At 39.0% G+C, this 14,920-nt stretch overlaps 3 protein-coding genes across 7 annotated transcripts; all 3 read right to left on the bottom strand.

The window, feature by feature from the left end:
• Window positions 1–1,679: 1,679 nt before the first annotated feature.
• Window positions 1,680–3,474, bottom strand: LOC108135876 (aminoacylase-1A-like). Of its 4 annotated transcripts, XM_017256778.2 has the most exons (7): window positions 3,400–3,421; window positions 3,240–3,337; window positions 2,752–3,096; window positions 2,536–2,682; window positions 2,198–2,481; window positions 2,006–2,145; window positions 1,680–1,951 (listed from the first exon to the last, which is right to left on the bottom strand). In XM_017256778.2, exons 2-7 carry the CDS (start codon window positions 3,328–3,330, stop codon window positions 1,747–1,749), a joined length of 1,212 nt encoding a protein of 403 aa, XP_017112267.1. In that variant the 5' UTR covers window positions 3,331–3,337; window positions 3,400–3,421; the 3' UTR covers window positions 1,680–1,746. The 4 variants fall into 4 exon arrangements, with proteins under 4 accessions (XP_017112267.1, XP_041565455.1, XP_041565457.1 ...); XM_041709521.1 differs by having other exon boundaries at window positions 2,198–2,682; window positions 3,400–3,474; XM_041709523.1 differs by having other exon boundaries at window positions 2,198–2,682; window positions 3,418–3,445.
• A 7-nt stretch (window positions 3,475–3,481) lies between these two features.
• On the bottom strand, window positions 3,482–5,276 carry LOC108135877 (aminoacylase-1). 2 transcript variants are annotated; one of them, XM_017256781.2, is made up of 6 exons: window positions 5,107–5,276; window positions 4,585–4,929; window positions 4,364–4,510; window positions 4,002–4,285; window positions 3,812–3,945; window positions 3,482–3,739 (listed from the first exon to the last, which is right to left on the bottom strand). In XM_017256781.2, the coding sequence occupies exons 1-6, from the start codon at window positions 5,195–5,197 to the stop codon at window positions 3,667–3,669; spliced, it is 1,074 nt and encodes a 357-aa protein (XP_017112270.1). In that variant the 5' UTR covers window positions 5,198–5,276; the 3' UTR covers window positions 3,482–3,666. The 2 variants fall into 2 exon arrangements, with proteins under 2 accessions (XP_017112270.1, XP_017112268.1); XM_017256779.2 differs by having other exon boundaries at window positions 3,482–3,761; window positions 5,107–5,275.
• Window positions 5,277–5,996: 720 nt separating this feature from the next.
• On the bottom strand, window positions 5,997–9,329 carry LOC108135878 (phytanoyl-CoA dioxygenase domain-containing protein 1). Its single transcript, XM_017256782.2, has 3 exons — window positions 9,138–9,329; window positions 6,482–7,139; window positions 5,997–6,307 (listed from the first exon to the last, which is right to left on the bottom strand). Exons 1-3 carry the CDS (start codon window positions 9,159–9,161, stop codon window positions 6,123–6,125), a joined length of 867 nt encoding a protein of 288 aa, XP_017112271.1. The 5' UTR covers window positions 9,162–9,329; the 3' UTR covers window positions 5,997–6,122.
• Window positions 9,330–14,920: the final 5,591 nt, after the last annotated feature.

The following is a 14,920-nucleotide window of genomic DNA, read 5'->3' on the forward strand; positions in this document are numbered from 1 at the left end:
ATCAATTCTAATCGATTTGGGACACTTTGACAGCGCTTATTGGCAGCATGCGCGTGGCCGCGATACCAACAACACCTTGCCGAATTTCCAATGCCGGCGAAATGTCAATAGCATTTTGGCTCAAACGACCACAAGGTAGCACCGAAAACAAAAAATACGAAATAAGCAAATAAGTGGGGGGAACGCAGACAAGCACCGGGCTGCGGCAGCATTATCACTATCTCAATGGAAGCTGATTGAAAACAGATAATTAAAATCTTCTAATTAGGCGGCATGTTCACCACTGTCGGCTGTCGCTGGGAACAAGTTCATAAATCTTGCCCCCAACAAATCGTTTTGCAACATGAGAGAACGTTACACGTAAGAGCCAGCAGCAGCCAACAAAAGACCAGCGCAAAGAAGTCGCAAAAAGAGGCTGCCGTGTGTGACAAAGTTGGCCAGTTTCGGGGGCCAAATTATGGCTCGAGATTATAAGAGGTTCGAAAAGTGTTTTTTATCTTGCAGCTTAATAAACTAAATTGGCTAACGATACAATTTGTTATCAAGTCTATAAGCTTAGTAATTTAAAACTTGATTTTTCTTTTGATTCCGTTCTCTCATCACCTTCGCTTGGTTTAGTTTTCCTTTCCTTTTTATACATAGATATATTAATCTAAATTATTTCCTGAATTTAAACAGCTTACAAGGTCTAAAATATGAAATATTACGAAATTTCAAAAATTTTAAATTTTATATATGTAACAAGAAAGATTTGTGATAAAATATTCTTTTAAGACTTTTTTGAATCGAAGTGGTTATGTAGAGAGCACCAATAAATAAAAACTAACTTGAAGTGAACTTAGCTCATATTTATTATTCAATGTACGGATCACTAAAGTACATTCATGCCTTCATAACTTATTTTTATTAGCCAAAGAAAGAATTAATACAAGTCAAATCTGGTGACAGATAGTCTTTGGATTTATTAAAAGTTTGAAGAAAAGTAACCGTCAGAACTCAAATGAAAATGAAGTAAGGGAGAAGTAGTTGTACTTGCTCAGTTAATTTCAGAGTTATCCGGCGTGTAAATTATTGGTTCGGGCACTTGCTAATAAATACATACGCTTTATATACGCAATCACATTTTACATGGTTTGTGTTAAATGTTAAATAGTGTGTGTATGATAAATATAACTATAGTATAAGTAAAAATGTGAGTGTCTGACTGAATTCGCGGATCTGGCAGCACCTAACCATATTTATTTAAAAAAGTTTTTCTACACACTTGGTTCGGGTACTTGCTAATAAATACAAACGCGTTATATACGCAATCACATTTTACTTGGTTTGTGTATCAACTAATGTCAAATAGTGTGTGTTTGATAAATGTAAGTAAAATAAGTAAATATTAAATATAAGTAAAAATGTGAGTTTCTGACTGAATTCGCGGATCTGGCAGCACCAAATCATATTTATTTAAAATAGTTATTTTTCACACTTGGTTCGGGTACTTGCTAATAAATACATACGCGTTATATATGCCTCACTTGGTTCGGGTACTTGCTAATAAATACATACGCGTTATATATGCAATCACATTTTACTTGGTTGTGTACCACCTAATGTCAAATAATGTGTGTATGATAAATATAAGTAAAATAAGTAAATATAAAATATAAGTAAAAATGTGAGTGTCTGACTTAATTCGCAGATCTGGCAGCACCAAACCATATTTATTTAAAATGGTAAAAACGGAAGCCTAACAACTTAAACATTGGCTAAATTGACAATAATTTTCTTGTATATCTCCACACCTTGCAAGTAGGTTTCTGCGTGGAGGAATTCATCGTGATCGTGCAGAAGAACTGGCGTGTTATTCATTGGAGAGAAGCCCAAGGCGGGGATTCCCACATGGCGAATATAGCGACTATCAGTGCCTCCGGGAAAGACCTGAAGTTTGGTTGACAGACCTCTGAAAAATGGGAAAATTAGAGACTCCGACTTTTGAGGACGCTTCAATACATACAACTCATCAGTGGCTCTCTTGAAAGCCACCCAGAAAGGATTAGTTTTGTCCGTGACAGTGGGTGGAATGTGTCCTTTTCTCCAAATTGAACTGAACTCTAACTCAATCCCGCCGCCAGCCTCTTCGCACCATTTGGCCAGCTGGAAAGGATTTTATTTACTACATAAAAGACTCTTGAATTTAAAGACCCACATTTGCTTCGAACTCTTCGACATCAATATCCAGAGAAAGCCGAACATCGAAGCAGACGGTTAGAAGAGGAGGTACCACATTGCTCTGCACTCCGCCATCCACAGTGGTTAAGTTGATGGTGGTCACATCGCCGACCTGCAGTTCCGGATTGTCCTTCAAACGCTTTACTTGGCCCGCCCGGAACTGCATCATTTTGTCGGTTATATAGCTCAACTTCTCGCCCGCCGTATTTGGCATCAATAGCAAACCATGTCCTGCCGATCCACTGATTTTAAGTATTACACCTGGGAAAATGCTTAAATTCATCAGAGCCTGCCAAAGATTTCCCTTCCACTTACGTTTGACTGTACGCTCGGCGTAGAAAACTGGAAACACTGAAGTGGGCGAAGCTATTCCTTCATCCAGGGAAAAGCCTATGTTTAAGGACTTGAAATCCTCTGAGGTTACAAAAGGATACATTCCCTTTCTTCCTCCCACTTCTTCATCTAAATAAGACGCTCTTTTGATTAAGAAAGTGATCGGTGTTAAATGGATGAAATGGTATGTATGTATACCTGGCACAAAGGAAATGTGAATGGTTCTCTTGAATCTCGATCCACTCTTTTTTAAAGCCCTAATGGCTGCCAGATACTGCATTCCCACACATTTCATATCTTGTGATCCCCTGGCAAAAATACGTCCATCCTCATCGATATCAGCTGCAAATGGTGAATGAGTCCAGTTTTCAGGGAACACGGGAACTACGTCCATGTGGGAGTTCAGCAGAATACTGGGCAATTCGTTTTCAAGACCCTCCCAGGTCAGAACCACCACGGGATTTTGTTCATTTAGTGGATAGTAGACCTTTATAGGTAAATCCAGGTCCTCAGCCTGACGCTTCAGAAACTCCACACAGGGCTCTAAAATATAAATTACTTTTAACATTTATTTTATTCACATGGACTTTTTAAAATAATTGCCATTTTTTAACTGCTCAGACTTTAAATTTTTGATTTAAATTTTTTAAATCAGTTAAAGTTAACCACTTTGCTTTAGTACCCACCATAATTAGGGTTGGGATGCACACTTGGAATCCGCAGATATTCACGAAAATACTGTATCTCCTTATTGGAATCCCAGTTTGCGGCGGTCATTGTGTTTCTATCGAGAGTTCAGATAAAACTGAAACCAAAACTGGAACTAGGTTATCTTTTTCTACTTACGTTAATCTCCAGACGTACCTTTAATCTGCACAATAAAAACGAGCGACAGATGCCAAAGGTTTATCAAAGACATCTCTTTGAAAACAAGTAATATAGAAGTTTATTTATATTAAAGACGTTATCATGTACAACACAGTAGATAATGGAGATATACCTACTAAACATTTGCTACGTTGCTTATAATTTTTTTAAATATCTCCACACCTTTTAGATAGGTGTCCGCCCGAATAAACTCGTCGTGATCATGAAGAAGTACGGGAGTATTGTTCATGGGGGAGAAGCCCAAAGCTGGTATGCCAACTTGACGAATGTATCTGCTGTCAGTTCCACCAGTAAAGATCTGCGGTTTGATGGAGAGTTTCCTGAAATATTAATAATATTATGCGATCATTTAATGTAAAGTCATACTTACAACTCATCGGTTGCTTCCTTGAAAGCCAGCCAAAAGGGATTGCTATCATCGATGGCGGTGGGTGGAACTTTGGGCTGCTTTTGCTCGTAGGTTATTTCGATGCCACCGCCCACGTCGTCACACCATTTGTTAAGCTTTAAGAATGTTCAAAGGTTAAAGTGTGAAACACAAAGTTCAGAAGTTGACCTACATTAGCTTCAAACTCCTGATGATCCACATCCAGAGCCAAACGACAATCGAAGGCCACCATCAGCAAAGGAGGCACCACATTGCTCTGCACTCCGCCACTGACTTTGGTCAAATTAATTGTCGTCACATCGCCAATGACCAACTCTGGATTATTCTGCAATCTCTGGACCTGAGCTTTACGTAACTCCATCATCTTTCCAACTATGTAGTTTAGCTTTTCGCCTGCCGTGTGGGCCAGCAGAAGGGATCCATGACCGGCAGTGCCACTGATATGAAAATAAACACCTTTTTGTGGAGGAGTAAGAAGGAAAAAAGCAGAATAATGTAATAAAAACACCTTGGGATTTATAACTGCCAACTTACGCCACACGGCCCGCTCTGCGTAGAACAGAGGAATGTCCTCGCCGGGTGATGCCAAGCCCTCATCCATTCCAAATCCCACATTGAGGGCAAGGAAATCATCGGTGGTCACAAAGGGCCGCATACCAAAACGACCGCCCATTTCCTCATCTACTTGGCAAGACATATATACATGTGATACCATAATTTTAATTAAAGAAATAATTTTAAAATTAAATACTAACCCGACACAAAGGATATGTGGATAGTTCGTTTAAATCTCGCTCCATTTCTTTTCAGCGCTCTAATCGCCGCCAGATACTGCATTCCCACGCACTTCATGTCTTGTGTGCCCCTGGCGAAAATACGACCCTCCTCATCGATTTCAGCTCCAAATGGTGGGTGGGTCCAATTTTCTGGGAACACGGGAACTACGTCCATGTGGGAGTTCAGCAGAATGCTGGGCAACTCGGGCTCGAGGCCCTCCCATGTCAGAATGGCCACGGGATTCTGATCATTTGCTGGATAGTATACCGCCATTGGCAGATCCAACTGCTCTGCCTGACCCCTGAGAAAAACGAGGCATGGCTCTATGGAGGTAAATGTAAAAGTCGTTATTCGCAATGGCTAATCAGTTGCACATTAATAAAAAACAATTATTAAGAACTGATTGCACACATGTAAACAATTTGAAATGTTTGTCAAATGTGTTAGGATATAAAGTAAAGTTATTTATCGGACTAGTCTTCCATCTTCCAGATACTAACCGTAATCCGGATTGGGATGAACACTCGGAATGCGCAGATACTCGCGAAAATACTGGATCTCCTCATCAGATTCCCACTTGCTAGATGACATTTTTAGTAGCTCTCGAATTATTATATGCGATCCGTTTCGTTGAAGAGCTAGCAGCCTACTGACTTGTGTTAGCTAGTGTCAGAGTCGAGTTCCAGTGCCCTACTACTAATATACTTATCTACGATCGTAACCCGAGATGTGGCGGACACAGATAATTTTATCAAATTGAGAACGAGAATTTTGGATGGTGGAAAACTTGTTTACTTCAATGCCGCTGGGGGGATTACTTGCTGCACTCTATCACTACAGTCAAACTCATTGATTGGACTCCATTTTGTCAAATGTTCCTATTTCACCGGGATTTCTGCATTTTAGGCTTAAAAATAATAAAATTGAATACAATATTCTTATACTGTAATCATGTAATATTATATTTTTTGTAAGCAGATAAATAAACAAAATGAAAGTAAACAAATTAAATAACAAATTTCCTGAATAAATTTTAAATTGTAGCTCTACATCTCCATTCCAAAATAAATAATCATAAAGGTTTTAAAATTTTATAAATTTGGTTGTCTGGGTAGGGGGTTTTATTTCCCAACCCAAATTAATTTCCTCTCTATTGTGTATTTACTGTAGAACATTCAGCGTGCTCTTCATGTGTGGGTCTCCCTCTCTGTTATCGTTGGAATTTGATAAGTAAATGAATTCTAAGGTCGGTCATTAGCTCTCCTCTATCTGTGCCGATCGACTGCTTGCACACTGCTTTAACACAACCACATCTTAAAGAACTGCTTCGACACCAGAGTTTCAGACCTGCTTGAGAACTGCTTAAATCCAGTTTAAATTCGAATACAAATTTATAGGAAATTCATTTATTACATTTACAATTACTGCATACATTTTGGCGGCATGTACAACGAAACTTAAAGATTTACTAGTGACTTATATGCGAAAATACCGAACTGCGATCCCAGTCAGATCCTCAGGCCTTGCGCTCAAAAAGGACGGGGAATGGCTTGTCCTTCGGCGCCTGCAGCCAATTGTCTTCTGAATACTTGACGTTATTCTCAGTCTCAATGACGTGGAAAGTGTAGGCGTGGCGACTCTTCTGCGACCGATTCGGCTCACTTTTGTGCACCACATTTCCGTGGATGAGGATGCAAGTGCCTGAAAAAAAAAGTTCATGAAATCAAGTGCAGCATATAAAAAATATACAATGAATTAAGTTAATATCGGATTATTCCCTTAATTCCTAGAAATTTAAAACGATGTGGAAATAGACTATTTTTTATATAGGAGAATGGTATACATTTCAAAATAAACTAGACTCAATAAACTCACCTTTAGAGACTTGCATCGGCGTGAAGCTGGACTGCGGATAGATGGGAGCTGCCCGATCGTAGACCATCAGTTCGCTGGCGTCTTTGTCGGGATTGCGCATGTACCGCCTGTGGACGCCGCTCTTGTGCGATCCCTTGATGAACTGCAGACAGCCGTTCTGCAGGGTGCAGTCCTCGAGGGCCATCCAGAAGCCCACCGCCGAGTTGGGGTCCGTGTGCAGGAACCACGAGTCCTGATGGGGCGTCACTTCTCCGCCCACTCCGGGATTCTTGTAGATGTACATGCTCTGGCAGACGGCGGGCTTATTGTAGTTCAACTGCCAGCAGATCTCGCGAACACGGTTGCTGAATGTGATCGCATTGAAGGTGGGATGCTCCACATGCAGGGCGTGACCCACTTTGTTTAGGGCAATCATGGGGTCCACCAGCAGCTGACCCTCCTCGCCCACCGCCCCCTTCTCGAAGAAGTAGCGCACCTTGTCCCCGGACTCCATGAAGTACATCTCCTTGCCCTGGGCATCCTCCTGCTTTATGGTGCTGAAGATTTTCCTGTTGTTCTGCGGCGCATCCAGGCACAGGGCCCTTCCCGCCTGGAACAGGGAGTCCACTTCCTCGGGCGTGAGGAAATCCTCGATGACAATATAGCCATTCTCGTTCAGCTGAAAAGAAATGGGAGCGGGTGAAGGTCTCCGTTAATTCACGAACGTAATCTCGAGCCACAGCTTATCGCCTGCGCCGTCTCGTCTGGCGGACCCGGCAATCTCCGACCGGAATCTGAGGGGGCTGGTGGTGTTATCGCACCAACTGACCAATTGACCGACTGCATAATGGGCACGCGCTTCACAATTATGAACCCTGGGGTATTCTGTTATATTCTGTTATTATCGCATCTAAATACACTTTGACCAACAGAGAACCAACTATGTTTGTAAGCACACAAGTTTAAAGGACAGACTAACCAGCTCGTAAACTTTTATTAAAAATAACACGTATATATTTAAAAAGTACTGAAATATGCTCAATTTTATAGCATTATCAAAAAGGAGAATTTTAAAACTTAAAATAGGAATGTCCAGACTATCATTCTTTAAATAAATTACACTCTGTGTATTAGTGGTCTTTGTTCACCTTTTTAACGTTCGCTAATTAAGAAATTCCCGTGCACGTCAAAATGTTAATTCTGCCTGACATAAACTAAACCCACAGACCGAAATCCGTGCTCATTCACTGAAATCAGTCAACGTAAAATTAAAAATTCACATGTTAAAAGGGGTATAATGGGTTGGCAACCGCAATTGAAATCAAAACACTAAGAAATGGCATCTAAACAAATAATGATGAATGTTCAAAATGTGTATAGCCCATTTCTTTTCTGACAGAAGGGCAACAGAATTTCGGCTTGGTAAACAAATAATAAATATATCATTTTTTTTGTGGGTGTTTTTTTTCTCTTTCTCTTTTTCTTTTCTCTGTTCCTGCTGGCCTGAGTGTGGTTAAATTAAATAAATTTAAATTGCTTGAGCGAGATTTTTGAAAATGAAAAACGAGAGTAAAAATAGTCGCCGTGACTCAAAGGCAATCTACGAAGAATCGCCGAACGAGCACACCTGAAGTGATCGAAAAGAGGAAAGCTATCGGGTCAGCTGTCGATCTGACGCTAACAGATCCGCGAAAATAAATCATTAGAAAAAAGGGGACTGACAATATGGGTATGTTCCGGAATCCTCTATGCATATGGCTGTGTTACAAAAGGCATGTGCATGGAAAATTACACCAGAGGGCAACAATCAGTAGTTGCATTCATCACGTATGCTGCCCGCATGACATATAACAACTTATTTTGTAATCGGTTGAATTTGATAATGGCTAGAGCAATGAAGCTTATTTGCGCTGTGTCTAGCACTTACTTTGTAATCCACATGTTAAGTAATAGCTTGTTGAACTAGAACTTGGGTGTAGACTACACAGAGAAAACAAAGTCGTGCTTAGTTGAGAAATATAATCTATAAACTCAGGAAAATGTTAGAGAAATCATGAGTTATTTTAGCTAAATCTTAACTTTACAAATTATTTACTTAATAAAGTTGTATTTCTCTCAATGCTGATTGTTTAATCTCCAGTTTGAGTTCACCTTTATTGGCTTTTAAGTCCGATAAGAAACCTTAATCAATTTTATGCTGCATTGAATATTCAATTTCATTTATTACGCGTTGCCTATTTTCAAACCAGTTTGTCAACAAACTATTCTTAACCATAATTAAGCCCCAGACTGGGTGGCATATCATTATTATGAGCCCCACACTCCACCTGAAAACTAGTCTGGCAGTTAGAGTGATCATTACGTTTTTTTGTTTAACCAAATTTGTTTAATTTCCATAATCTGAAAACATTTCCTCAACCGGGAAACTTCGCTTTGTCGTTCTTTATTCTGCAGCTACAAAAGAATGCTTTTCCGCCATCGAATTTTCCGAGCCAACGAAATGTTTATGATGCTGATGGTTGTAAATAACACGATGACTCTGTGGGAACAAGTCATCCCAGGATGGGTATGACTAACTAAGAGTGCTTCCAATAAATAATACGATGCGTTCCCAAATAGATTTGGGAAAACGGGAAATATTGTTCGATCGATTGATTGATTGAATGTGATTACCCACCTCGTCCAACAATTTGCTGTGCATTTTGTGTGCGACTGTGTTTGTTTGGAAATTATTTAACAATTTTACTTTTGTTTTCGATTCGAAGAACGCGAACTTCCGAACTTTTGTTTGGATTTTGTCTTATTTTTGCTTTTTTCCCAGCGCTTGAGAACGTTTTGAACTGTTTGGCGTATCTTTTGAAACTGATCGGTAGAGAAATTTTCGAAAACTCTTGAAAATATCAGACGGTCTGAAATCGAGGGAGAGAAAGAGAGGGAGAGAAGCGGCGGCAGCTCCCACGCGGCGCTTAACCGTTACATATTCTAAACATAGAGAGCGGGCTGTTAGATAACAGCAAGCAGCTCTGTTAACGATCAGCGCGTGTCGTCGCCTCTGTTTATATACCCTTTCGTATTATAGGGCATTTTTACTTTGGACAGACGTTCGCAATTCAATAATATTTACATATTTTAATTTTTAATAATTCTCAACATTATCACCTATTGACCGAATTGGAGAAATCAGATATATTTTATTATTATTATTTACTTAATAATAATAAAATTAGCTTATAGCCTTGAGCCACTTGGTCTAATTCTAAGACCACTATTTTTGTACTTTTTATTACTAGCAATAATGTTGCTTATGTATAAAATTATCTTAATTGACCATAACATTTGAATTTCATTAAAATCTGAGTGTGTATAATGTAGCTTTCACAAAAATGGTCTGGCCGCATAAGACTGCCAAATTAATTTTATTCTAAGTGCAAGAGTATGAAAACTTCGACTTCCCTTAGGTACATGGCTTCCTTTAATATTATTCATATTTCTCTTGGCAGTCGGCTTCTTTATCAGCCTCAATGTGTGCCAGTCTAGCCATTGACTTTGATAAATAAATATCACTTTAGATTGTTCAGTATAGTTTTGAGCTATAGTTGTGGCGCAATCTGCCAGTTAGTTCTGGTGTCCATCAGCGCGCATTGAATTACTCTTTGTTTCTTTCCCTATGAAAAACCCAAATCTTTCCTTTCTTTTCCCACGTGTGCCGGCTGTGTTCATCTGTCAGAGGTCTGGGTCTCCCACATGACTTCATTGTCTATTTGCTCATACATTCATTGGTCTATTAGGTATCCTCAAGTCATATGCACATTTTTTAGCGGCACACAGCAAAAAAAATTTAAGTTCATATCTAAAAATATATCGAATATTCAGTGCTTACTTTAAAAATGTTTTTTATCCAAAAATTAAATATATCACTGCAGATAACGGTTTGAGTTTAGCTAGAATAAAGAAAAATACTACCTTAGGTCAATACTCAACTTTTAAGAACTTCACCTTGAAAATCATATGTTATCTTTTTCTGAGTGCATTTTATGTGTGTCTGTGTACCAGTTAATTGCCGTCTGTGCGTGGGCCGTTATTCGTTTGTTTCTCCGTCTGACTTTTGGTTTTGTAACTGCGATTGCCTCATCGGCTTTTCACGGCGTGCAAGAAATGTATGCAAAACTATTGTTGCTCTATGGCTAATTGCAGATGCTTTAACAGTGGCTAACAAAGTTGAGAGACTTGCGTTTTTATAATTTAAAGTAATTACTACACCTTAATTTGGTTCATGAGCTTCAATAAATGTGAGCTTTCAAATAAATTGTGTTATGATTTTGACACTTTAAATTTTTTCTTAATTTTAAAACTGGGCCCACTCCAGTAATTAAAAAAAAATGCCATCAATTTTTTATTTAAACTAATTCCTAATTAACTCTTATTTGCATTCAAAAAAAACACTTAGAACAATGTCATTCGCTGTCTTTTGTTAGCTCCTTATTAAATTTGCTGTTTTATTTACAAATACTTAAGCAATGCAAACATGCTTCCATATTAGTTCTATTCAAGCTAGCCGCCTATTTATTATGTGTTATAAGTATATTTCCTTGGCAACTTAATTTCGGACTTGTCTGTCGCACTTGTCTGTAAATGCTCAAATATTTGCACCTCTTCAATGCTGTGTTGAGCAGTATGCACAAATAAAGGCCGCAAAGTGCCACTTTTAGACTGCACCTCGACCCAGCCAACATTCGGCATTCAGTCGGCCCCACACACCCACTAACTAAGCCCGGCGACTAACCAAACTAACTAACTAACTTAATTGCACAGAAAATGCCATAAAGAGTCGCCAAATGAAAATGGCAAAATGATAAATAAGCAGGCAGGAAATTTATGCCAGCTAGCAAGAACGAATGGCATATGCACATACTATAAATATGTGGCTGTGACTTAGTACTCGTACTTTTGATGCTGCATTCGCATTTCGCATCTATTGCGGCTCCACAAAAGATTAATTACCCGCGCTGCGACCATAAATAAGGCAGGCAAATACAAACAGCGTTATTCGCAATGCAAAGCAAAAAAGTAAGTGCATGTTGTAAAATTCAAATTAGAAGCTGTGACCTTGACTCGCCGAAGAAGCGGCAGGTGGGCGGAAAGGGGCGGAAAAGGGGCGGCAAGGTGTTCGCAGCTGAACAATCAAGTCATAAACAATGTGCAGCCAAGGGGCTCCCACTCCATTACCCATCACCCATCTCCGATCGCCCATCGACCCAAGGTCATCTCTTGGTTTCATTGGTTCTTCTTGGCTGTGTGCGCGACTAATTAAATTAATTAACATCCGAGGCACGCGATTGGTCTGCCTAAACAAACAAACTGATAACACATTCAACTTAGCTCTGTTCACATTATTTTTGTTTGAATTTTTGTTTGCTTTTTGGCCATAGAAGGTGAATGTTATTTTCGTTTCTGCTGACGACTCGCGGGTCTGATTAGAATGTGCCTTGTCAGCGGGCCGTAAATTGAGCTTAGCTGCCTTTCCAATTTGCATACCCTGTAAGTGGTCAGCGGTGGATCAGCTTATAATCACAACCTGGCCATTTTTAGTGGAATCATAAAAAATATTAACTACGGCCAACAACAATATTGGAACTGTCGAATAGAAATTTAGGCACTGAAATTGAAGTTAAACGTTAGTTTTAACAGAATCAACTTGGGAAAGTCTGCAAAGATTTTTTAACTTTGGTAATATTTTATGAATGTTTTTAAAATGGTTATTATCAGGAAATAACTTTGTTAAAAAATGTAAATGTATTCGTAAAGTATTTATTTCAGTTAATTCCAAATTTTCTTATAATGTAAAACTATTCCTTAGGGTAATTCCATCTTCGATTCTCACAGAGTACCTCTCTTTAGTGATTATTTTTTTCAAATAGGATGTTGGCTTTATGCTTAATATACATATATTTATATTTAATCTATTTATTTGGGACAGGCCCCCCATGCCGATCTAAACGCTTCGATCTGACCTTAGACCGAGTGGCTTGGCAGCAGTATTGAAAGCTTGCACCTTGATATTCCACGATATTTAAAATGCATGATGCAAGTGAGAGGAAATGCTGACGGCAAGCCAGGAAAGGGAAACGATCCCATACGCATAGATAATGCACTAGATGCGGATCCCAGAAGCGAGCCACTTTCTCCGCACCAGAAAGATGATGAACTGGTCAGGTTTTCTTCAAGCACTGATCCCAGAGACGATATTCCACCTCCAACTGGGGGACATAAATCTACGATAAAATCCACCCAAAGAAATTCGCATAATTACGCTAATTACGCGACACGCTCGGACCTCATCATGGATGGATGTGGATGGTCGGATTTGTTTGGGACCTCCTGGCGTTATCGTGGTCATGCATAATTTTCGGATCAATCAACTCGCCGAAAGAGACAAGGGACAGCGGCGACTTAGAGCCATAAATCTATTGGGCCCGAGATGGCCATGCAAATGCGAAAGTGGCCAGAAGAAGACCAGCTGGGCAGCCAAAAGTGGTAGCTAAATTAATAATGTTTGTTCGTGTTTTTTTGTGTGCCTAGCGGTTCGACCGGGGCTCGCTTTGGTCCCAATGCCAGTTGAAAAATTAAAAACTAATTTGATGGCAATTCAAATTACGCACATTGAGGCAGTCCCACACTTGTCAAAAAAGGGCCCTTAAAACACTTTTCTGTTTTGCCCACACCCATAAAATAAGGGCATTTAAATATTCATTAGTTTTGTTGGGTCTTACTCCATAAAATATAAAAATTAATAAGTTGTGCGTAATTTAATAAAATTCATGTTTAAATAATCAGAATTAATTTATTTTACAAAATGTAATAAAAGCATACCTGATTACTTCTTGTTTAATTTTTATTATATTTTTTGTAATATTTAAATTGTGAGCTCCCAAACACGTGCTATTCTTAATTTTAAAAGGTTTGTTTTTTTTTAAGTGCATTTCAGGGCGAACCTTAATTTGGTTTGTAAAAAGAAGGGAGTTGGGGGCGAGGAAAAGGCGGCTGGAAAAAGAGGTTCCCCGATGGCTCCACCTTCGCAGCCAGTTGATTATGAAAGCGTTTTACAACAACAACATACCTTTTTCTTCGTCTGCCGGTCTTCAAAGGGAAAGAAGCATGAAACATGAATGACTGTCGGTAATTTATACGAAATGTGCGTTTTTGCCTCATTTCAGTATTTCCAGCATTTCCCTTATAATTACACGCTCCCCATACATAATCGCCAATCACGTCTCCAGCTGCTCCACAAAACACCAAGTTGCAAAAATCAAAAGTAAACGGTTTTTGGCACCACTTAGGCACATCTGTTGAAACCTAATTTGAATTTGCAAAAATCATAACGCCGTTTGGAATATACAAAAATCATCTTTGGCCAGAGGTTATTGATTCGCAGTCGCCGTTGCCTTTGTTGTTACCACAAAAGGGGAGATTATAAGCCAAGCGTTATAAGGCGAACAAAGCCCGAATGCAGGCACAAAGCCCACAAAAGAATCAGGGCCTTGGCCAAGAACAAAAGGATGCCCAAACCTAGACTCGGTGATCGCCTTGACTTCGTCCAATGTCGCCGCTTTGTTGGGCCCCCAGAAATTATCTTCATTTAGGCCGAGGCCCTAATTGAATTATGTAAGCGGTAAGCAAACGGTTAACAAGCGCTGTTAACCGCACACTTATAGTCTGACCTTTTGTGATCTTTTCCCTTTTTGTGCATTGCCGCCAGCGAAAACGAGCGGTTCCAAAATTGTGAACTTGGCAACGGATCACGAATCGCCAATCTGTTTTCTTTCACCTTCGAACCGGCGATTTAATCCATCACGAAAGAGTTATCTAATTCGGTAATCCGGTAATGGCGGGTTCAATCGAAAATGCAATCAAAAGAAAAACATAAACGAAAACAAATTGTTTTTAAATAATATTTAATCGTATAAAAAGATAATATCAACACTTGCCAAAATAAACTAATCTAGAACAACACCACATTCAAAATCAAGTTGAAGTTAAGTTGTGTTTTGCTGAAAAAATTAAAGTAAATAAATAAATACTTAAGTGCTGGTGATCTTAAATAAAACTCGGTATTAAGTTTGTGTTTATATAATTATGTTTCATAAGAACTTTTGCATTTATTTATTTTACTCTATTTATGTTTTTTTCTGGTGATATTTTACTTAATTTAGTGATTTTAGGCATATAACATAAATTGGTGGATTCAAACTGAGTCCCAAAAATCAATTACTGTAAAAAGCCAAAAATCAAATATCACGAAAATAGAGGCAAAAGGGAATACACAAATTAAACGTGCAGGAAGTAAAAACTGCATGTAATGCCAAACGAAAGTGGGTATCGAGCATTCGAGATTTCCGAATCTTTTTGGGCCATAATTTGACTAAAATAAATTGCATGAGCAGTGAAACAAGTTCAACACGC

This window comes from Drosophila elegans, unplaced genomic scaffold (assembly GCF_018152505.1).
Source record: "Drosophila elegans isolate 14027-0461.03 unplaced genomic scaffold, ASM1815250v1 contig_476, whole genome shotgun sequence".
NCBI classification, from domain to species: domain Eukaryota; kingdom Metazoa; phylum Arthropoda; class Insecta; order Diptera; family Drosophilidae; genus Drosophila; species Drosophila elegans.